Source organism: Aquila chrysaetos, chromosome 13, assembly GCF_900496995.4.
Source record: "Aquila chrysaetos chrysaetos chromosome 13, bAquChr1.4, whole genome shotgun sequence".
In the NCBI taxonomy this organism is placed as follows: Eukaryota; Metazoa; Chordata; class Aves; order Accipitriformes; family Accipitridae; genus Aquila; species Aquila chrysaetos.
The window spans coordinates 20,333,270-20,349,779 of record NC_044016.1 but is presented as its reverse complement, the minus strand read 5'-3'; the positions used below and the strand labels follow the sequence as shown (position 1 = coordinate 20,349,779).

The 16,510-nt window shown below is 34.4% G+C and overlaps 1 protein-coding gene across 1 annotated transcript in view; it reads left to right on the top strand.

Moving 5' to 3' along the window:
- The window catches only part of DNAH8 (dynein axonemal heavy chain 8), a 148,697-nt gene extending 132,908 nt beyond the window's left edge, over window positions 1-15,789 (top strand). The window contains exons 82-90 of the mRNA XM_030036172.1: window positions 1,729-1,884; window positions 4,006-4,122; window positions 4,855-4,956; window positions 5,345-5,505; window positions 10,116-10,272; window positions 10,798-10,950; window positions 11,044-11,233; window positions 14,723-14,844; window positions 15,289-15,789. Of these exons, the coding sequence (XP_029892032.1) occupies window positions 1,729-1,884; window positions 4,006-4,122; window positions 4,855-4,956; window positions 5,345-5,505; window positions 10,116-10,272; window positions 10,798-10,950; window positions 11,044-11,233; window positions 14,723-14,844; window positions 15,289-15,576 (1,446 nt within the window). The 3' untranslated portion in view covers window positions 15,577-15,789. The remainder of the gene's footprint in view (window positions 1-1,728; window positions 1,885-4,005; window positions 4,123-4,854; window positions 4,957-5,344; window positions 5,506-10,115; window positions 10,273-10,797; window positions 10,951-11,043; window positions 11,234-14,722; window positions 14,845-15,288) is intronic.
- Window positions 15,790-16,510: the final 721 nt, after the last annotated feature.

Sequence of the window (16,510 nt, the reverse complement as noted above, 5' to 3'; positions counted from 1 at the left end):
AATCTCCTTAGTGGTTCTCATTCTCTCTAAATAAAAATAGATATATAGGATGTAAAGTGGGGGAAGGCTTCCTTTCTCAAATCAATCTAGGAGACAACCTTCAGTAGGAAGGGTATGTCACCATAGAAAAACACTGTGTATGGAAAGCTAGCTCTATGGACCTACATTCTCTTGTATTCTCTCAACAGAAGATGAAGTCATTCTGCATCTTCAAGGGGTTTATGAATAGTGAGGTGTATAAACATACAGTTTTGCTAAAAGTGAGAATAAAGAACGGAGAGGGTTGCTAAATGAATCTTCACTGCATTTATCTTAAATGTTTCACATGTGATTTCCCAGTCTGTAGTGTCACATTACCTGTTAAAATATTAACATATTCAGGGATTCCAGAAAATGAATAACTGACAAACCAAAGGTCAGCTCCTTCTCAGAAGAAAGGAGAAAATAATTTGCTTCTTTTTTTATGCAGAAAATTCATCAAAAACTGAACAAGATATCCTCTGAAATGTGGAAAGACTGGTTAGCAAGTGTTCCCATTCAGTCCAACACTCTAGTGTGTTCATGTGCAGATAGGTCCTTGCAGAAAACTGGAGCTCATCTCTGAGACAGCTTGCCTGGGCCCTGCAGCCCAGAAATAAATTTGTGAGACTGAAGTTGAAAAGTCATTCCTTAAAAATAATTGAAATTCTTTACCACAAATATGGAGATAGTAAAACTGCCAGGTGAAGTACATATTCATGAGTGTCTTCCGTTAAGCATCTTTCAGAAGTAGAAACAGTTCAGAGCCATGCTTGCATTCAGCCCATGGGCAGCCTGGCATTTACTGTTCTTTCAATACATGCTACCATGTTACCCAAGCCAGCCGGACAACTACTTACTGTTGGAGCAGAAAAATACTTAGTTTTTATTTGGGTTCCTCTAGCACTTGAAAGTGTTTCAAGGAACAGAGATTCTGGTAAGGCCAGTCTGTGTCTGAACTAATAATAGATTCAAGTGTGCCCCATGAACATTACCCAGCACTAAAATGCAATAGTCCATAGGAGTAAGTAGTTACAACATCCTCTGACATGAAAACCTGTGCTAACTAGCACTCTTCAAAATAATTTTCAGGTATGGTTTGACAATTAAAATTTGGTAGCAACTATTCCCATTAGGCAGTTCGCATGAAATTAAGGGGCTGTATTCTAAGGGGCTGTGGCAGTTTACTACTAGAAATGCAGATTCCATGCCTGCTGACCAGAGTACCCAGGAACATACTCAGGTAAATCTAATTTACTGCTGAAGACATAGTCACAGAGTTCAGAGTAGCCACTGTGAACACAAAGATCTGATCTGAGGAGAGGTGAGATTTCTTTGTATTTACTGTCAAGTCCTGGGACCAGAAATACAACAGAGTTCTTGTCATCTACTCTGGAGAGTTCTCTTCCATCATTCAGTCATTGAATTAGGGATTGAGAACCATATGATGCCTTCTGAAAAGCATGAAAACTGCTTCCACGTTGTAGATGAAAATTCTTAGATCCCTGGACAAGTGTCAGCGATAGTTCTGACCAACATAAACTGAAGGTCTATGTTCAAAATCTTTTGTGGCCCTACATATCAAGTTTGTATCTACAATGCTTCAGCTATTTACATTTTATTTATAACTAATAGTTGTGACATTTTCGCATGTTGCTGTTTTTTGTTTAGGTAAACAAATCCAATTCTTTTATCTTTTTCACATGACAGATTGCTATAAAGTTCACAAATGAACCTCCCCAAGGTATACGTGCTGGATTGAAAAGAACATTTTCTGGAATTAATCAGGATCTGTTAGATGTTAGCAATATGCCTATGTGGAAACCTTTGCTTTACACTGTAGCTTTCCTGCATTCTACTGTTCAGGTATTTCTTATAAGGTTTGCAAATAGTGTTATAATATATGGAGTCACTTTAACAGAGGTTCCTGAAAATACACATTCTGATATTTACTGTAGCATCATGTTGTAGGGCTGAAGCTTTAATTTCTATAATCTGTATTTCAAGGTTCCTTATTCTCTTAATTGTTTTACAAATTTTACACAATTTCCATACTGTGGGCATCTAGAATGAGTTTTTTTCTCATCTAACCTTAGGTGTCCAAAAGTTAGTTGCCTGGTGTAAGTGAAAAAGCTCTCTCTGTAGTCATTAGAAATAGATAAGCACCCTGAAAAAGAAAATCAGCTTATTTGTCTTAGCCATCTCTCTATAAAAGAGTGAATCATTGTCTAGAGATGTATCACTCTTTCTGTCCATTGATTTTAAAGGCAACCCAGATGCCTAGCTTAGAGTAGCTGTCTGCTTTATAGATGGCTAAAATTAAATAAAATCCATCATTTAGCACCTTGGTTTTCTCTATTTTATCTGTGTCTATGTGTTTTCTACGTTAATTCCAATGCCAGTACAATGATATCTATACTTTGTACTTTAAAGATATATGTTTTGAGATCACAATAAATACCAACATTTTGAGCTCTCTGAATACACCATCTTGTCATCAAGGATCTCAAAATAGTTAAAACACTATTTACGCCTTAGGTTCTATTGAGCTGCTTTTATTTGCACTGTAGCAAAGATGGAGAGAGAAGGACAGTTTGTTGGAGGTCCCTATTTAGATACAGTATTCTGCATTATTTTCCTCCTTCTACCTTTTTATAAACAGCGAGAAAGTTGTTCTGTGTACTGCCTCAGGATTACACTGTTCGTGTGGAACTAGAAGATCTGAGCTTATTCAACCATCAGTACTTTTAAAAACTATTATAGCTATTCATCTGTTCAGAAAATTTATTTATGGATTGCCAATCAGCAAGCAATATATACATTTCCCTGCCTTTAAACTGACCAATTCCTAATATCCTTTGGTGACAAGATCGCTATGATAAATGTAGCTTAAGAAGTAATTCAGAGAATTTGGTAGAAAACCATTGTACTTTTCTACCAGGGTGTTATTGGTTAATGTTCTCATCTGCTTATAAACAATACTTAATTTTCAAAAGATAAAAGGTTTATTTTCAATTCCAGTTCTTTTTAAATATTGTAGCTAAAGTACCTAAATGTTACTTACCTAGATGTCAAAGACTGTCAGTCATTGTTGACCTGGTGATTTAAACTCTAATAAACATGTTATCACTTAGTTAATTTTAGAATGTCAGTATTACGCTGTTTATTCATTTAATGAATGTCAGCACTATTCAACAATTTAATTCTTAAGTTCTTGGATTAATTTGTTAGATGTTCTGAAAAAAATCATTGAGCAATGTAGCTGCAGTGGCTGAAACAAAATTGTCAGAAATCTAATAGTGTTGAATATTTAAAATATTTGGGCTGCAGATTATATTCTCTTTTGTAGTCAACCGTTTTTCTGTTACTGCAAGTGTTACCATTTTATTTTCAAATATGTATGCAATAATAAATTTGAATAATTTTATTATTTATAAGGTGGCAGCCTTATAGTGAAGTTGTGAATTTTGAAAAAGGTATATTGAAGCAATACAGTGAAACAATAAGACAAAAGGGGCAACCTGGAAGCCTTTGGATAACTAAGCATTAATACAGGAAGTTGAAAAAGTGAAACTATCATTAGTAGACAGTATATGTAGGAAAAAAAAAAGAAAAACTGTAGAACTTGGAATTGTTGAGTGTGCTGAGAATGCAGAGATTTGGCAATCCTTTCAATTAACTACTAAATATAAAAATCTAATCATCCACACAGACATGGGACATTTCAAACCTGTGATTGATCCATTGATTAGTAAAGGTAGCAATAAATTATTCTGTTGCTTTTTCTATAAATATTTATCCCTCATGGTGTAACTTAACAATAAACTTTATTACTGATGTGTACGAGGCATGTAGCAGTTTCCTAGGCTAGCTTTCTTCTTCAGTTCAATTCTTTACTCCATTATTACTATTATTACTGAACTTTAATAATGAAACAAAATTATATGTCTTTGCATAAACATACTTGGTTTTAATTGTATTCCTAAGGAACGACGCAAGTTTGGGCCTTTGGGTTGGAATATTCCCTATGAATTTAACTCAGCAGACTTTACAGCCAGTGTTCAGTTTATACAAAATCACCTAGATGAATGTGACATCAAGAAGGTGAATACTAAAATTTGCATATGGTATATTTAATTGCTTTGTACAACATCTGTAATTGTTTTTTCTTCATGTTACTATTTATAATAGTTTATTCATTGCTATTCTTTCAGTGCAGCTTCTAACAATCAAAGTTCCAGATTCTCTGTAAGACAGTCAAGCTGAAATATTTTGTGTTCTATCATCCATGTCAAAATATGTAATAGTTAAGAACTTCAGAATTTCATCTTGGTTTCTTTCAGTACCTTATCTAAAATATTAACAGGTCTATACAATATCTGTTTTGGAAAGGGAGCTAAAATATTTACAGAGTTTGGCAGAGCCAAACTTCTCTATGGCTGCCATTTGGTCTTCTACTATTTATCAGGGAATAATGTAATAGAATAGCTATTCCTTGCAAAGCAGCACTTTGCCAATAGAAAGATAAGAAACTGGGGGAAGGGGAAACAAAAGAAGAAAGAGGAGAGGCAGTAGCAGGTGAGAGTGATTTCAGGTCAACCAAGAAATAATGAGATACATTTCTAATAGCAGGATCAAGCTCAACTCTACTGTAAAATTGTAGGGCTGAGCTCAGAAAATACTTTAGAAACAAAGTATTATTTTTTTCTTCCAACAATGATCTTTTCAGCTTACATTGCAGAGCCTTATGAACTTCAGATGATATTGAAATTACAGGCTGGATACCTTCTTCTTACATGTTGTAACTACAGTCTCATTTACTTTACTTGCATCCAGGGGATATCATGGAACACAGTACGCTACATGATTGGAGAAGTACAATATGGAGGCCGAGTCACAGATGACTTTGATAAGCGTCTTCTTAATTGCTTTGCAAGGGTAGGAGATCTTGAAAACACAGTTATTTATCATTTTTATTGGCAGCTGCAATACAGATATCAGAAGACCTTCTTTCTGCTGAATATGCACTTCTCCACCAGTTAGTTCATAAGACTCTTCAGAGTAAAATTAATTTTTCAAGACATCTTTCTTTGGCAGTGAGGTTCTTCCCCTTGGTTTCTCTCTAGTGAGGAGCAAAAACTATTAAAAAGACTTAGCTGGAACTCAAACTTAGAACACATAACTCTTAATGATTTACTCGTGTATTCAAGTGACATTAGATATAGTAGCTAAAATAAGAACCCTAATGCTTCAAGAATAAAAATGAGATAAAAAAACTCTAAGTAGCAAAGTAATTGTGGTTTTTTCCCCTCTGGATTTTTCACAGGTGTGGTTTAATGAAAAGATGTTTGACAGCACTTTCTGTTTTTACACTGGGTATAAAATTCCAGTGTGCAAAACTGTAGAACAGTATTTTGAATACATCCAGTCACTCCCTGCCATGGACAGCCCAAAGGTCTTTGGTCTCCATCCTAATGCTGATATTATGTAAGTAGGTCTCCACATATTGAAAACAGAGACCCTTTCTTTTAGTATTTGGAAATACATCCGTATGAAATGCTTAGGTAAAGTATATTTTCCACAGGAAACCTAGGATTCATGTGAATTTCACTATTGAAGTGGAACACCTGATGTGCATGGTTATGAATGCAGTATCTACAGCTACATTTTACATATTCTTTTAAAGCAGTTGGAATTCTTATTACTTACTCTTTGTGGGTTTAGAATTTTTTTTTAAATTTGAAAGCATTGTAAAACTTTTATATGAACATGATACAAGTTCTACACAGTTCAACTAGAGAAAGTTTCTAATGTTTGCATTCTGTTCCAAGTAGTACATTATTTTTCTGTGCACACTCATTAAATGATTCTCTTGATTGTCATTTGGTTTACAAGCATGCCTTTGGATGTAACTACAATCTTTTGTTGCCATCAGTCCTGCCATTTCAATTATTTAAAAGAGGCTTTTTAACTGCACCATGTACTAACTCCATTTAAAATTTTATCTTTGACTTAATTCACTTTTTCATTCCAAATAATGTGTGTAACAGCTTGGCTTTTATTTCCTTCAAATGTTATATGCCCTGTGAAAGGATATGAGTCATCATCATATTTTTTTCACTGAAGTTCTTAATAATTCTGCCATAAATTATTGCATTTTCATTATGTCCATATTCATTGTTTCTTAACAGCTTTTTGTATTTTTTAAACAAAACAGATGTTATTCAAATGCCCAACTGCTGTGGAAACCTACTATCTTCTAACATTTTTGGACAAAACAATAATTTCCCACAATTTTTCATTCTCAAATTTGAGAGGCTGATACCATATCAAAAGCCCGGTTTTCTAAGCATGCTGTGAGAACAGTACAGTTTTATTGTCAACTCTGCCTAGCACCTACCATTGTAAATATATACTTCTGAAGAAAAGAACCTAAGACTAGATTCTGTTTCAAGTCATTTTCTGATACTTGCAAGACATCCGTTCCAGAACTGATTAAAGAAGAGCCAAGATTTAACAGAGAACTAAAAGTCCCGAGGAGAGACATGCTTTGGATCCAAAATGAGGCTTGCAGGAGGGCTAATTTAGAGGAGGAAACTTGAAACTAACCATGTTGGGGGAGCTTTAGTGAGTAGCAACAGCTCTTTAATTTCTCTGTTGTACTGAGTTTTTCTTCCACTTGGTACATCAGCATATTCTTGCTACTTTAGTCCTTCTTCTGGAGATTTTCCTTTGTAGGTATTTCTTTGGAGTTTGGGGAAAATGTTCAACAGCTTCATACTTTTTTCCATGACTTATCACAGTCTGTTATAGGCAATTATGCACATATATCGTCTGTCTGAATTTCATCTTTGACACAGACCAAATAGATTAGCATCTCATACAATATAAAAAGTTGCATTCAAATTCTCCTTAAAATATCCTATCAAGTTATCTCAGAGTATGCAGAAGGCTGACTGCTAGAATTGGAATCTTGAGACAGCCAGGACCTCTCCATGTTACTATTACTGAGGACAAGAAAGACCTTATCTCTCACTAATTTAGTGGGACAGTTTTCCAGTTCAGCCAAAAGCTCAATCCGTTGGTTCCAACTGAATGTCAATACTTTCATCCACTTGGGATTAACACCTGAAGTCATTGTGATTGATTTTAACTTGCTCTGTGAATCTTAGGCTCAGCAAAGGCAACATAGTTAACAAGTACCTGAGCAGGCAAGGAATATTCTCACAATCTTCTGTCACAACCTTTTCTCCAATTGGTTTCATACTGAAGCCTTAAATCTAACTAGATTTTTGTAAAGCTGCTTCAAACTGTTATTAACCAACTGAAGATAGAGCAGAATCTCCCATTGTCCCTTGGTGAATGTAAGGTTTTGAATACCATGTTGCAATAGATATTGCTGTTTCCTACACAAAGCCAAGGTAATGTTTCTCTCAAACTGCATTTATTTTTAGTTTTAACTTCCAGTACAGAAAATTCCTGATGGCACAGACTTCAGCTATCAAACTATGATAGGTTGTTGAATCCAAACTCTGTGTAAGAAAATATTCTTAATAATACTTTTCTGAGCAAATCAAAATCCATAGAAAATTCCTTCTTTTTTTTCTTCTTATTACACAATTTGCTTTGCAATACTGCTTCAGGAAAAACCATATAAACAGATATAAAGTGCTTTATCTTACATACTCACTTTTGGGCAACATTGACACTGTAAATGAGATTCATTTAATGTTGCTTTAGCTTCCTTTATGGTTATCCAAGACTTCCTTTACTGTGATAGAGAAAAATAGATCCTTGTAAAGTGCAATTTCTCTGATCACAAAGCAGGCGTCTAAAATACATGAGCTGAATCATGCTTCTTTGCATTACCCATAAGGGCAATCTAGACAAACAGCTGTATGTAGGCATCTACACTTACATGTCTAAATGTGATCAGGGACACTCCATTGTGTATATCTGATTTCCTTCCCAGGAACATGGTACTTCCTCTACAAACCTGTGCAATCTTTTTTTCATTATTGTTTGCATCTGTACTTCAACATTTTATTTGCAATGTAAAGGAAAGTCAGGTTTTGCAAAGCCTAGAAAAATTTTGTTTCAGGGTGTCTTTTACATGCCCTGTGTCCAACTGTTATGTGAATGAAATTTCTTGTTTCTATTTTCTCCTCACTTCCACACTGGAATATTATTTTTAATTATGTACACATCAAAATGCATCTTTTGTCTATTTTTATTTACAACAAAAGTCGTTTTGTTCAAACTGCTATTGCTATTCATGTTTACTTCTTTATACAAGATTCAGATGATAATTTCTCCTCTCCAGAAGATTCCTAGCTTGTGTCATTGAAGAAGGGAATATTACTTACCTTTTATTCTGCTCCTTTGAGGTTATTTTTCAAAAACTGTTCTCTGCTTTTCCCCAAAGTTTACATATTGCCTTCTTTTTTGAATTGTTTCTATTTTTGTTTACATTTGGAGAAAGACCATTCATCTTGATAATTCTGTAATATTTTATAATTTAACTGATGTAATAATCATGGGACCTATTCCTTCCACATAGAATAGTCTGACAACAGCATTGGAAAAACAGTACTTCCAGTGTGAAGAAGAAGGTTCACTTCTCTCTTATCACTAGTTGTTAGATCAGCGAGACCCAGAGTAAGGGTTACAACCATGAGTATGTCATCCAAATGAGGAATGAAGCCGTGAGTCCAAGAGAAATTTGATTTTATCCAACTTTTCTGCTCATATGTGGTCTTGAATAAATCTGTCATTCCTTAAATGGGGTCATAAATGGAAAAAAGCTTGAGAGTTTTGAATCTAAAGTCAAGAGTTTTTAAAAACAATGAAAAGTCCCACCATTCTTAGATTCAGAAGCAGAAATTATATCCTCTGAGAAGCAAACTGCCAGTAGGATTTCTTCTGTTTTTCTGATTTATAGTCTTTATAATTGCATCCACAAACAGTTTATGTTGAAATGCTGCAGTATCTAGCTTCTGTAGTCTTGCAATACCATCTCCAAAGCTTAGGTGCTTTAGGAGTTCATGTGTTCTAGCCTGTGGCACAATCCTTGGTTTCATGTCTTATGTAGTTATGTATGACAAAGTAATAGAAGGAGATGGGTGTTGTATGAAGGTTGAAATGTAAAAATGACATGCAAAGTTATGCTTTGAGTCAGTATAAGTTTATGTTCTGTGTCAGACTGATGCTGTATATTCCTTATGTAGCTGATTCCATAAGGTAAAAGTAGGCAAAGCCAGCACTGCAGTACCAACACATACACTGTTATGTTTTCTTTCTTACTGCCTCTCATAGCTCTATGCCACTAGATAGCATTGTAACAAAAGTACTCCTATAATTCTGCTTGTGTTGAAGGACTGACGTGGTCTACTATCTTTTACCATCAAATGCCACATGAATTTAATTCACTTTTTTATATTGACTCAGAACATAAATTTACATTAGTACTGCCCATGCTGTACTATGGAATAGAAGGTTTTAATCTCCAACATTGTAAATCTAGCAGCTTTTGTCATTAGTGCTGAAATACCTCAAAGCAGAATGAATTTACTTATCAATAAAGGGGCAGCTTGCAGAGTTATGCCTCCACCTTTTCGTTCTTCTGCATTCCACTTTTAAGAAGTAACTAACTGAGGGAAATATTCTTCCTTGTTACAAAACTTCTGTTGCTTCTTCCCAGCAAATAGCTGGTTAGAAGTCCTTATCAGGCATATGCCATTTTCTTCCCTTTCCTCAGAATCGCTAGAAATCGTATGATAGGTTTTTCTGCCACCTCACATTCTCAGCTTGCAGAACTCCTTCTAAGCCCTGAATTAGAAAAACAGCAAGTGTAGAGGTAACAGGGTGTGTAGAGGGAATTTCATATTCTTTACAACCATGGAAAACCAAATGTTGTTCACAATCAGTGTGTTCAGCTTGGTGCAGGATGCAAAGGAAAACAATTTCTGTTGGGAGTTTTGATTTAACCTGATGACACAGTATGTTTTTTCTCAACTTTCAAGATGTGTGTTCTACAAAGTATCATTTAACTATTAAAAAATCCTATGTAATTTATAACATATTTCCTATCCTCTCAGATACCAAAGTAATACAGCAGCTGATGTTCTAGATACTATTACCAATATTCAGCCTAAAGAAAGTGATGCAGGACCTGGAGAAACTCGTGAAGCAATTGTTTATCGTTTAGCTGAAGACATGCTAGAGAAACTTCCTCCAGATTACATACATCATGAGGCAAGCTAATCTTATTTGTTTTCTTACTGTTCTCTCTGTTGAGTTTTCACATAAGACATTCCAAAAAAGAAACCCTGAACTGTAAAGAAAGTTCATATAGCTTGTAGCAGATTTAAGCAAGAACCAACATCTTTATCGCTATCAGTGTGAATCAATATGAGGCTTTTTTATTTAAAATAAAGACATCTAACAATTGATCATGGAGATATGTCATGGAGACTATGCTTGGATTTCCAAAGCTGCATGTGAAAACACAGAAAAACATTAGCCTTGACTTTTTGTGACAGCAGTCTCCTGTGCCTTCTGGGTGAAGTCCTATTCTAGCAAAATCATGAGTAATTAGGTAGCATCAGACAAAAAATAAAAGTAAAAATAAAAACTGCAACAGTTTTAAGGGGATAAATGTTAGTTAAATAATGTGAAGTACAAGTCTGCTATTTACTTTTCTGAACACAAGATATCGTATATGATAACATTTCAACAATTCAGATTTAACTAAATTCCTTCTGTGTTCCTATATTTTAGGTAAAAGCTCGTTTAATTAAAATGGGACTACTTAATTCTATGAATATTTTTCTTCGGCAAGAAATTGACCGAATGCAAAAGGTGATCACAATACTTCGCAACAGTTTGAATGATCTTAAATTAGCCATAGAAGGAACTATTGTTATGAGTGAGGCAAGTAAAGCATATTTACTATGTATGGAATACTATATTTTAAAATATTACCTTGATTGCTTTAGTTCATGTATTATAATTTCATTCCTTCAGAATTTGAGACATGCACTTGATAATATGTATGATGCTCGAATTCCTCAAGAATGGAAAAGAGTATCTTGGGATTCTTCAACACTTGGCTTCTGGTTTACTGAACTTTTGGAAAGAAATACTCAATTCTCTACCTGGATATATGAAGGAAGACCAAATGTGTTTTGGATGACCGGATTCTTTAATCCACAAGGTAAGGGTACTGAAAAGACTTGAGTAATAAAGTATTTAATCATCATTTAATGGTTTTTACTACATATTTAATTTAATATTACACCTAGAAAAGATGTTTTCATCGCTATCACAATATGTCATAGAATTCAAGATGATAAATGGCTTCAAAAAAAAGATTAAAGTCATGTGAAACAGGTCCAATGGTAGCAATAAACATGACTGTCCAAACTTAACCTTCAAGTTGAGAGGTCCCTAAACTCCAGATGACGAGAATCCAGAAGAACATAGATGGGAAAGAATTTATGTGTCATTTTGCCTGTTGTAATATTATTTCATTAAGCATCCGCTTTTGTCTAGTGTCAGAGACAGGATGCTTGTACAGATGGTCTTTTAGTCTGACCCATAAACACAGGTTTTATATTACAAGAAGGAAAACATGTAGTTAACAAAAAAAAATGCTTTATCTGGTTGACATATTGTAGCATGATATGATACAGCTGCTAAAGAAAATACACTTAATGGTAATGATACAGATTTTAAAGAAAATATTCTTTTCCTGTGGTTTCAAACTGTTTAACTCATTCCAAACTATAAAACTGCAAGTATGGAAGAGCTTTAATCTAGAGCAAGATATTATTTATATGCTGTACAGTAGCAACAGAAAACCTTTTTTTTACAGTAAGAGCAATGATTCACTAGAACAACCTCCCAGGGACATGGTAGAGTCCCTGTTGCTGGAGGTTTTCAAGCTGCAATTGGACAGGGTGCTAGATAATCTCATCTAGGCTCCCCTTCCCAGAAAGGTTGGACCAGGTGATCTTTTGAGCTCTCTTCCAACCTGGGCTGTTCTATGATTCTATGAACATGCAACCATATCAGAATTTATAGCAGTTACCTATCTTTCACAGAGAATCACCAAACTGTAGTTTTCACAGTGTTTCTATTTCACAGGTTATTTAATGAACAGTTTGTTCAAATTCATGAAAGATATACTGCAAAGTACAAGTAAACATTATCTATCATTATCTGTTATAGCTCGATATTTTTATCATTCATAGGAAAGAAGAAGAAAAACAAACTGTAACCATCTCCAAGAGTAACAAAACCTGTTACCTTATTAGATGCATGTTCATAGAAGAATCTCATTTAGCCTACACAACTGCCCATACAAAATTCTCATGGGAAACTTCTATGTAATGTAAGCTAGGAGGTGTTTTTTTTCATTAGGATTAACCTCTGAAATAATTGAATATTTTATGAGTTATCTTCACTTTGTGATGCTTCTATTCTTACTGGCCTTTCTGTGACCAGGACTGTAAAAAGTACTAATGTCAAAGTCTTTTTTGGAGTTGCTCTTACAAACAGCTGAGGTGCCTGGACCACATCCAAATTATCATTAAAAGATGGTATTGAGATGCCAGTCAAAACATCATTCCATTTGTATCATAAATGGCACAGCTGGTAAGCATACTGATCTCTGGTGATTGAAGAGCAGCACTCATGGTGGTGTAGAAGATGATAATGGACCAGATTCTTTTGACCAACGAAAATATTTAGCCTAATAGCAAACAAACCTGAGACACAGATGGTCTTGAACTTGATTGCTTCAACCTCTGTGTTCCAAAAAAAATAGTCCTGTAGATGGAGAAAGAAGTCTGCTAAGCGCAAAAGTTGTGCTACGGCTAGGGGTGAGGTAAGTATAGTTACTGTATTCATAATACTGCTCACCAGGAAATGCTAGGTACATCAAATCATACAGTAAAATTTAAAAATTGACTGGTGTGAGGCAAATCAGAAATTGGACTATGCTGTGCTGCCATTGCAGGAAAATCTAGACTGATTGCATTGGTGAATAAAGCTTTAAATCTACCAGCATTGGCAAATATGTTATAATGTTAAAACATGAGGAGTGTATTTTATCGGTTTAGTGGAAAAAACTATTTATAATACTAAAAGTATCACCAATAATTGCATTTAAACCTGTTGTGATTTTTTAGCATTACCAGTGTTTGTCTTCTATAAATTATCATTATTAAGGGACAATGTATGTTAATGGTGGTACAATATTCCATTCAGTAGACATGGTACTTGGAATGAACAGGCTTATGAAAAACCAAATATCATATTATAGAGATATAATTCATTTTTAGAAAAATTTAGAAGCCTAAATAACACTGTTTTATTTTTATCAGAATATATAGTATTTGAGAAATGAATACATGTTCATTTCAAGTACTACATTAACTGTATTTACATCACCTATGAATATTTTAGCTGTGACAAATATCTTAGCTTCTAATTGTCTTTGGCCTAATTAGCATGTTAAACCACTTCTTAAATCTAAAAATGCTGTCTTCTACTGCATGCCTATGTACTTTCATGATTTCCCCCCTGGCTGGTCAGTATTTCATTTGGCGGTTTCTCCTCCTTGTAGATACTTTGACAGCCCACAAAACGCTAGTCATCTTTTCCTTTATGCCCTATGAAGAAGGAACTGATGCCTTTTCATCTTTAAGTCTTTACAGTAATCACTCTTAAGTATGCAGTTCTCTATTGTTAAATTTTCTGTCTTCTCCTCAATCTCTTTGACAACTCCAAGTAGTTCTTCATCCGGTAGCATAAAATAGCAGCTATTGGGTTTTTGGTGACTGCATTGTCATCTTCTGAGACACACAGAAGCAACCAGGTATTTGCTACAAGTGTTTCATTTTTGTAGCTTTTTCCTTTGTAACATAACCAAACCTCTTGGCTGCCCAGATGTTTGTTGTCTTGTGCTTGTGCTGTTCAGCCCTTTACCTCTCAAACCTTTTTTATTGGAAATCTCTGTAAAGTCTGTTCAAAACAATACTCAAAATATCACCTAACTTGCTCCTTGATTGTGTCATCCTCTACCTTCATTTCTGTCTAGGACTCCATTTTCTTCACTAACAAAACATACATTTTCCATCCTTTGTAGGCACTGCCTTCTCTAGATTCTTCTTTTTTTTTTTTTTTATTATCACATTCAGACACACCTTTTCTGCTTTCCATCAGTGAAATGTATTTTATTTTGCTACTTCTTTCATTAAAAAAAAAAAAAAATTGCCTTTTTCCTACATTGCCTTTACATCAATACCAGCTCACAAAATTGATACCTTGTCTGTGTTCAAATTCCTTCTTGAAACACACCTCTACCATGGATCCTGTAGTTGATTGCCTAATGATAATTTGTAAGTCAGTATCCTGAGCAAACATTTGTTAACTGAATACATCAGTAGCAAAAAACCCTGTATATAATTTTATGTACTGTTTAAAAATATTTTTCTCAGTGTAATGCATTCTGTGCCGCTTCTGTCATTTGTTCCTATTTTGGCCCAAAGCAAAGTTTGCTATCATTAGTCAGGGGCTCATTTTCAATAGAACTCTGAATATCTGTCTATAACATTCAGTGCAGAACCATGCAGATAACCGAGCAAGATGTTTTTTGTCATGTGAGATAGATACTAAATCTCGGGCTTAATTTCTCAAGGATTCCTGACAGCAATGAGACAAGAAGCAACTCGAGCACATAAAGGCTGGGCTTTAGATACAGTTACAATACATAATGAAGTGCTGAAGCAAAGCAAAGAAGAAATCACAGCACCTCCTTCTGTATGTATGACATGCAAAGATATTTCAGTATTTATATTGTGCTAGAGGAAGAAGTTACTATTGTCTTCACCTCACTGTTTTTGCTCAGCGTAGAAGATAAATAACAATAAGTATGAAGATTTTATTTTTTTTTTATTTTGCAGTTACAAAAATATTTTATTAAAAGAACCGTTTCATTGTACCACCTCTTGATTTTTGGAATTTATAGTAAACTTTAGATCAAATTTTATAGTGTACAGACTTTATTAAACAACTTTTATTGCCATCCCTTTCAGTAGCATTATCTTCTGAAAAAGGGTGATATTATAGTTTAAAACTAAATAGTTTGAAAAGATTCAATGTCAGATACAAATCATACATTCTTTTTAATGTTTTAAGCTATTTCCTCATTTTACAAAACAGGTGCTTTATTTTGTGTGATGTATCTGCTTACTCTCCACACAGGAAGGAGTATATATCTATGGGTTATACTTGGAAGGTGCAGGCTGGGACAGACGAAATAGCAAACTCATTGAATCTACACCAAAGATTCTTTTTGTCCAGCTGCCTGTGGTGCATATATTTGCTGTTAATACAACCAGTCCTAAGGATCCCAAGCTCTATGTTTGTCCTCTTTACAAGAAGCCCAAGAGAACAGATCTGAACTATATTACAGTGATCTATTTAAGGACAGTAGTGTCTCCAGACCACTGGATATTGAGAGGAGTGGCTCTCCTGTGTGACATCAAGTAAATTGCTTTTCATAGCATAACAGAAAGAGAATATATGGCATATGTAACCAATCACATGTGTAATTCTTCTACTGCTTTTTATTTAGTGGCCATTGATCATTATACTAGAACTTTCATTTCAGTCTTGGCTTAATGATTTTTTTCTCTGCTTCCAGTAAATTCAGTTTGTCATGGCTATTTGGTGATTTTTTTAAAGTAAAGTTTTCAAAATAAGTTCACTGATTGTAGTCTTTGATGTTTCCATTATATTACTTTAAAAAAGGAATATTTACTTTAATAATAGAATTAATGTAAAATAAAATGTTGTTAAACCTTAAAAAAAGAAGCCAGCCTTTTCACATTCTTTTTCTCATATACAGCTTTTAGGTTGCGTTTCAGTGACATATGATGACAACAGAAGACAATATAGAACATAATAAAATTTAAGTTCTCCTAGATACACGTTCTAAAATATTCTTGGATTCTGCATGATACATACATTATTTTCTTTGACTCTGCAGGAAAAGTTTAAGACAGAAGAGTATATTTCATCCATATTTTTTGCTTGGGGTTTCTCAGGGTTCATTTGTTCTTGTTAAACTACATACATTAAGCAAAACTACACTAGGAATGTTTCTGTCTGGAATACCTGACAGAGACCAGTACATTCTCTGTGCAGTTCAGCTGCATAGGAACATACCTACAGAAGTAGAACAGTGCCAATTACTTAATATGGATGGTTTTGTAATTAAAATAGAGAACCAGATTATCCACAAGTACAATTATTTTCCTGCATCTCATCTTAGCTCTAAAATATAGGCTGGAATCCTTGGAGTGGCTATCACAGCATTATTCTGTGATAAATCTGATAAACATCCATGAATTTTCCAGACATAATTAGTATTAAACTAATTCTATGCATGTCATACTAAACAAGATATGCAGTCTACACTATC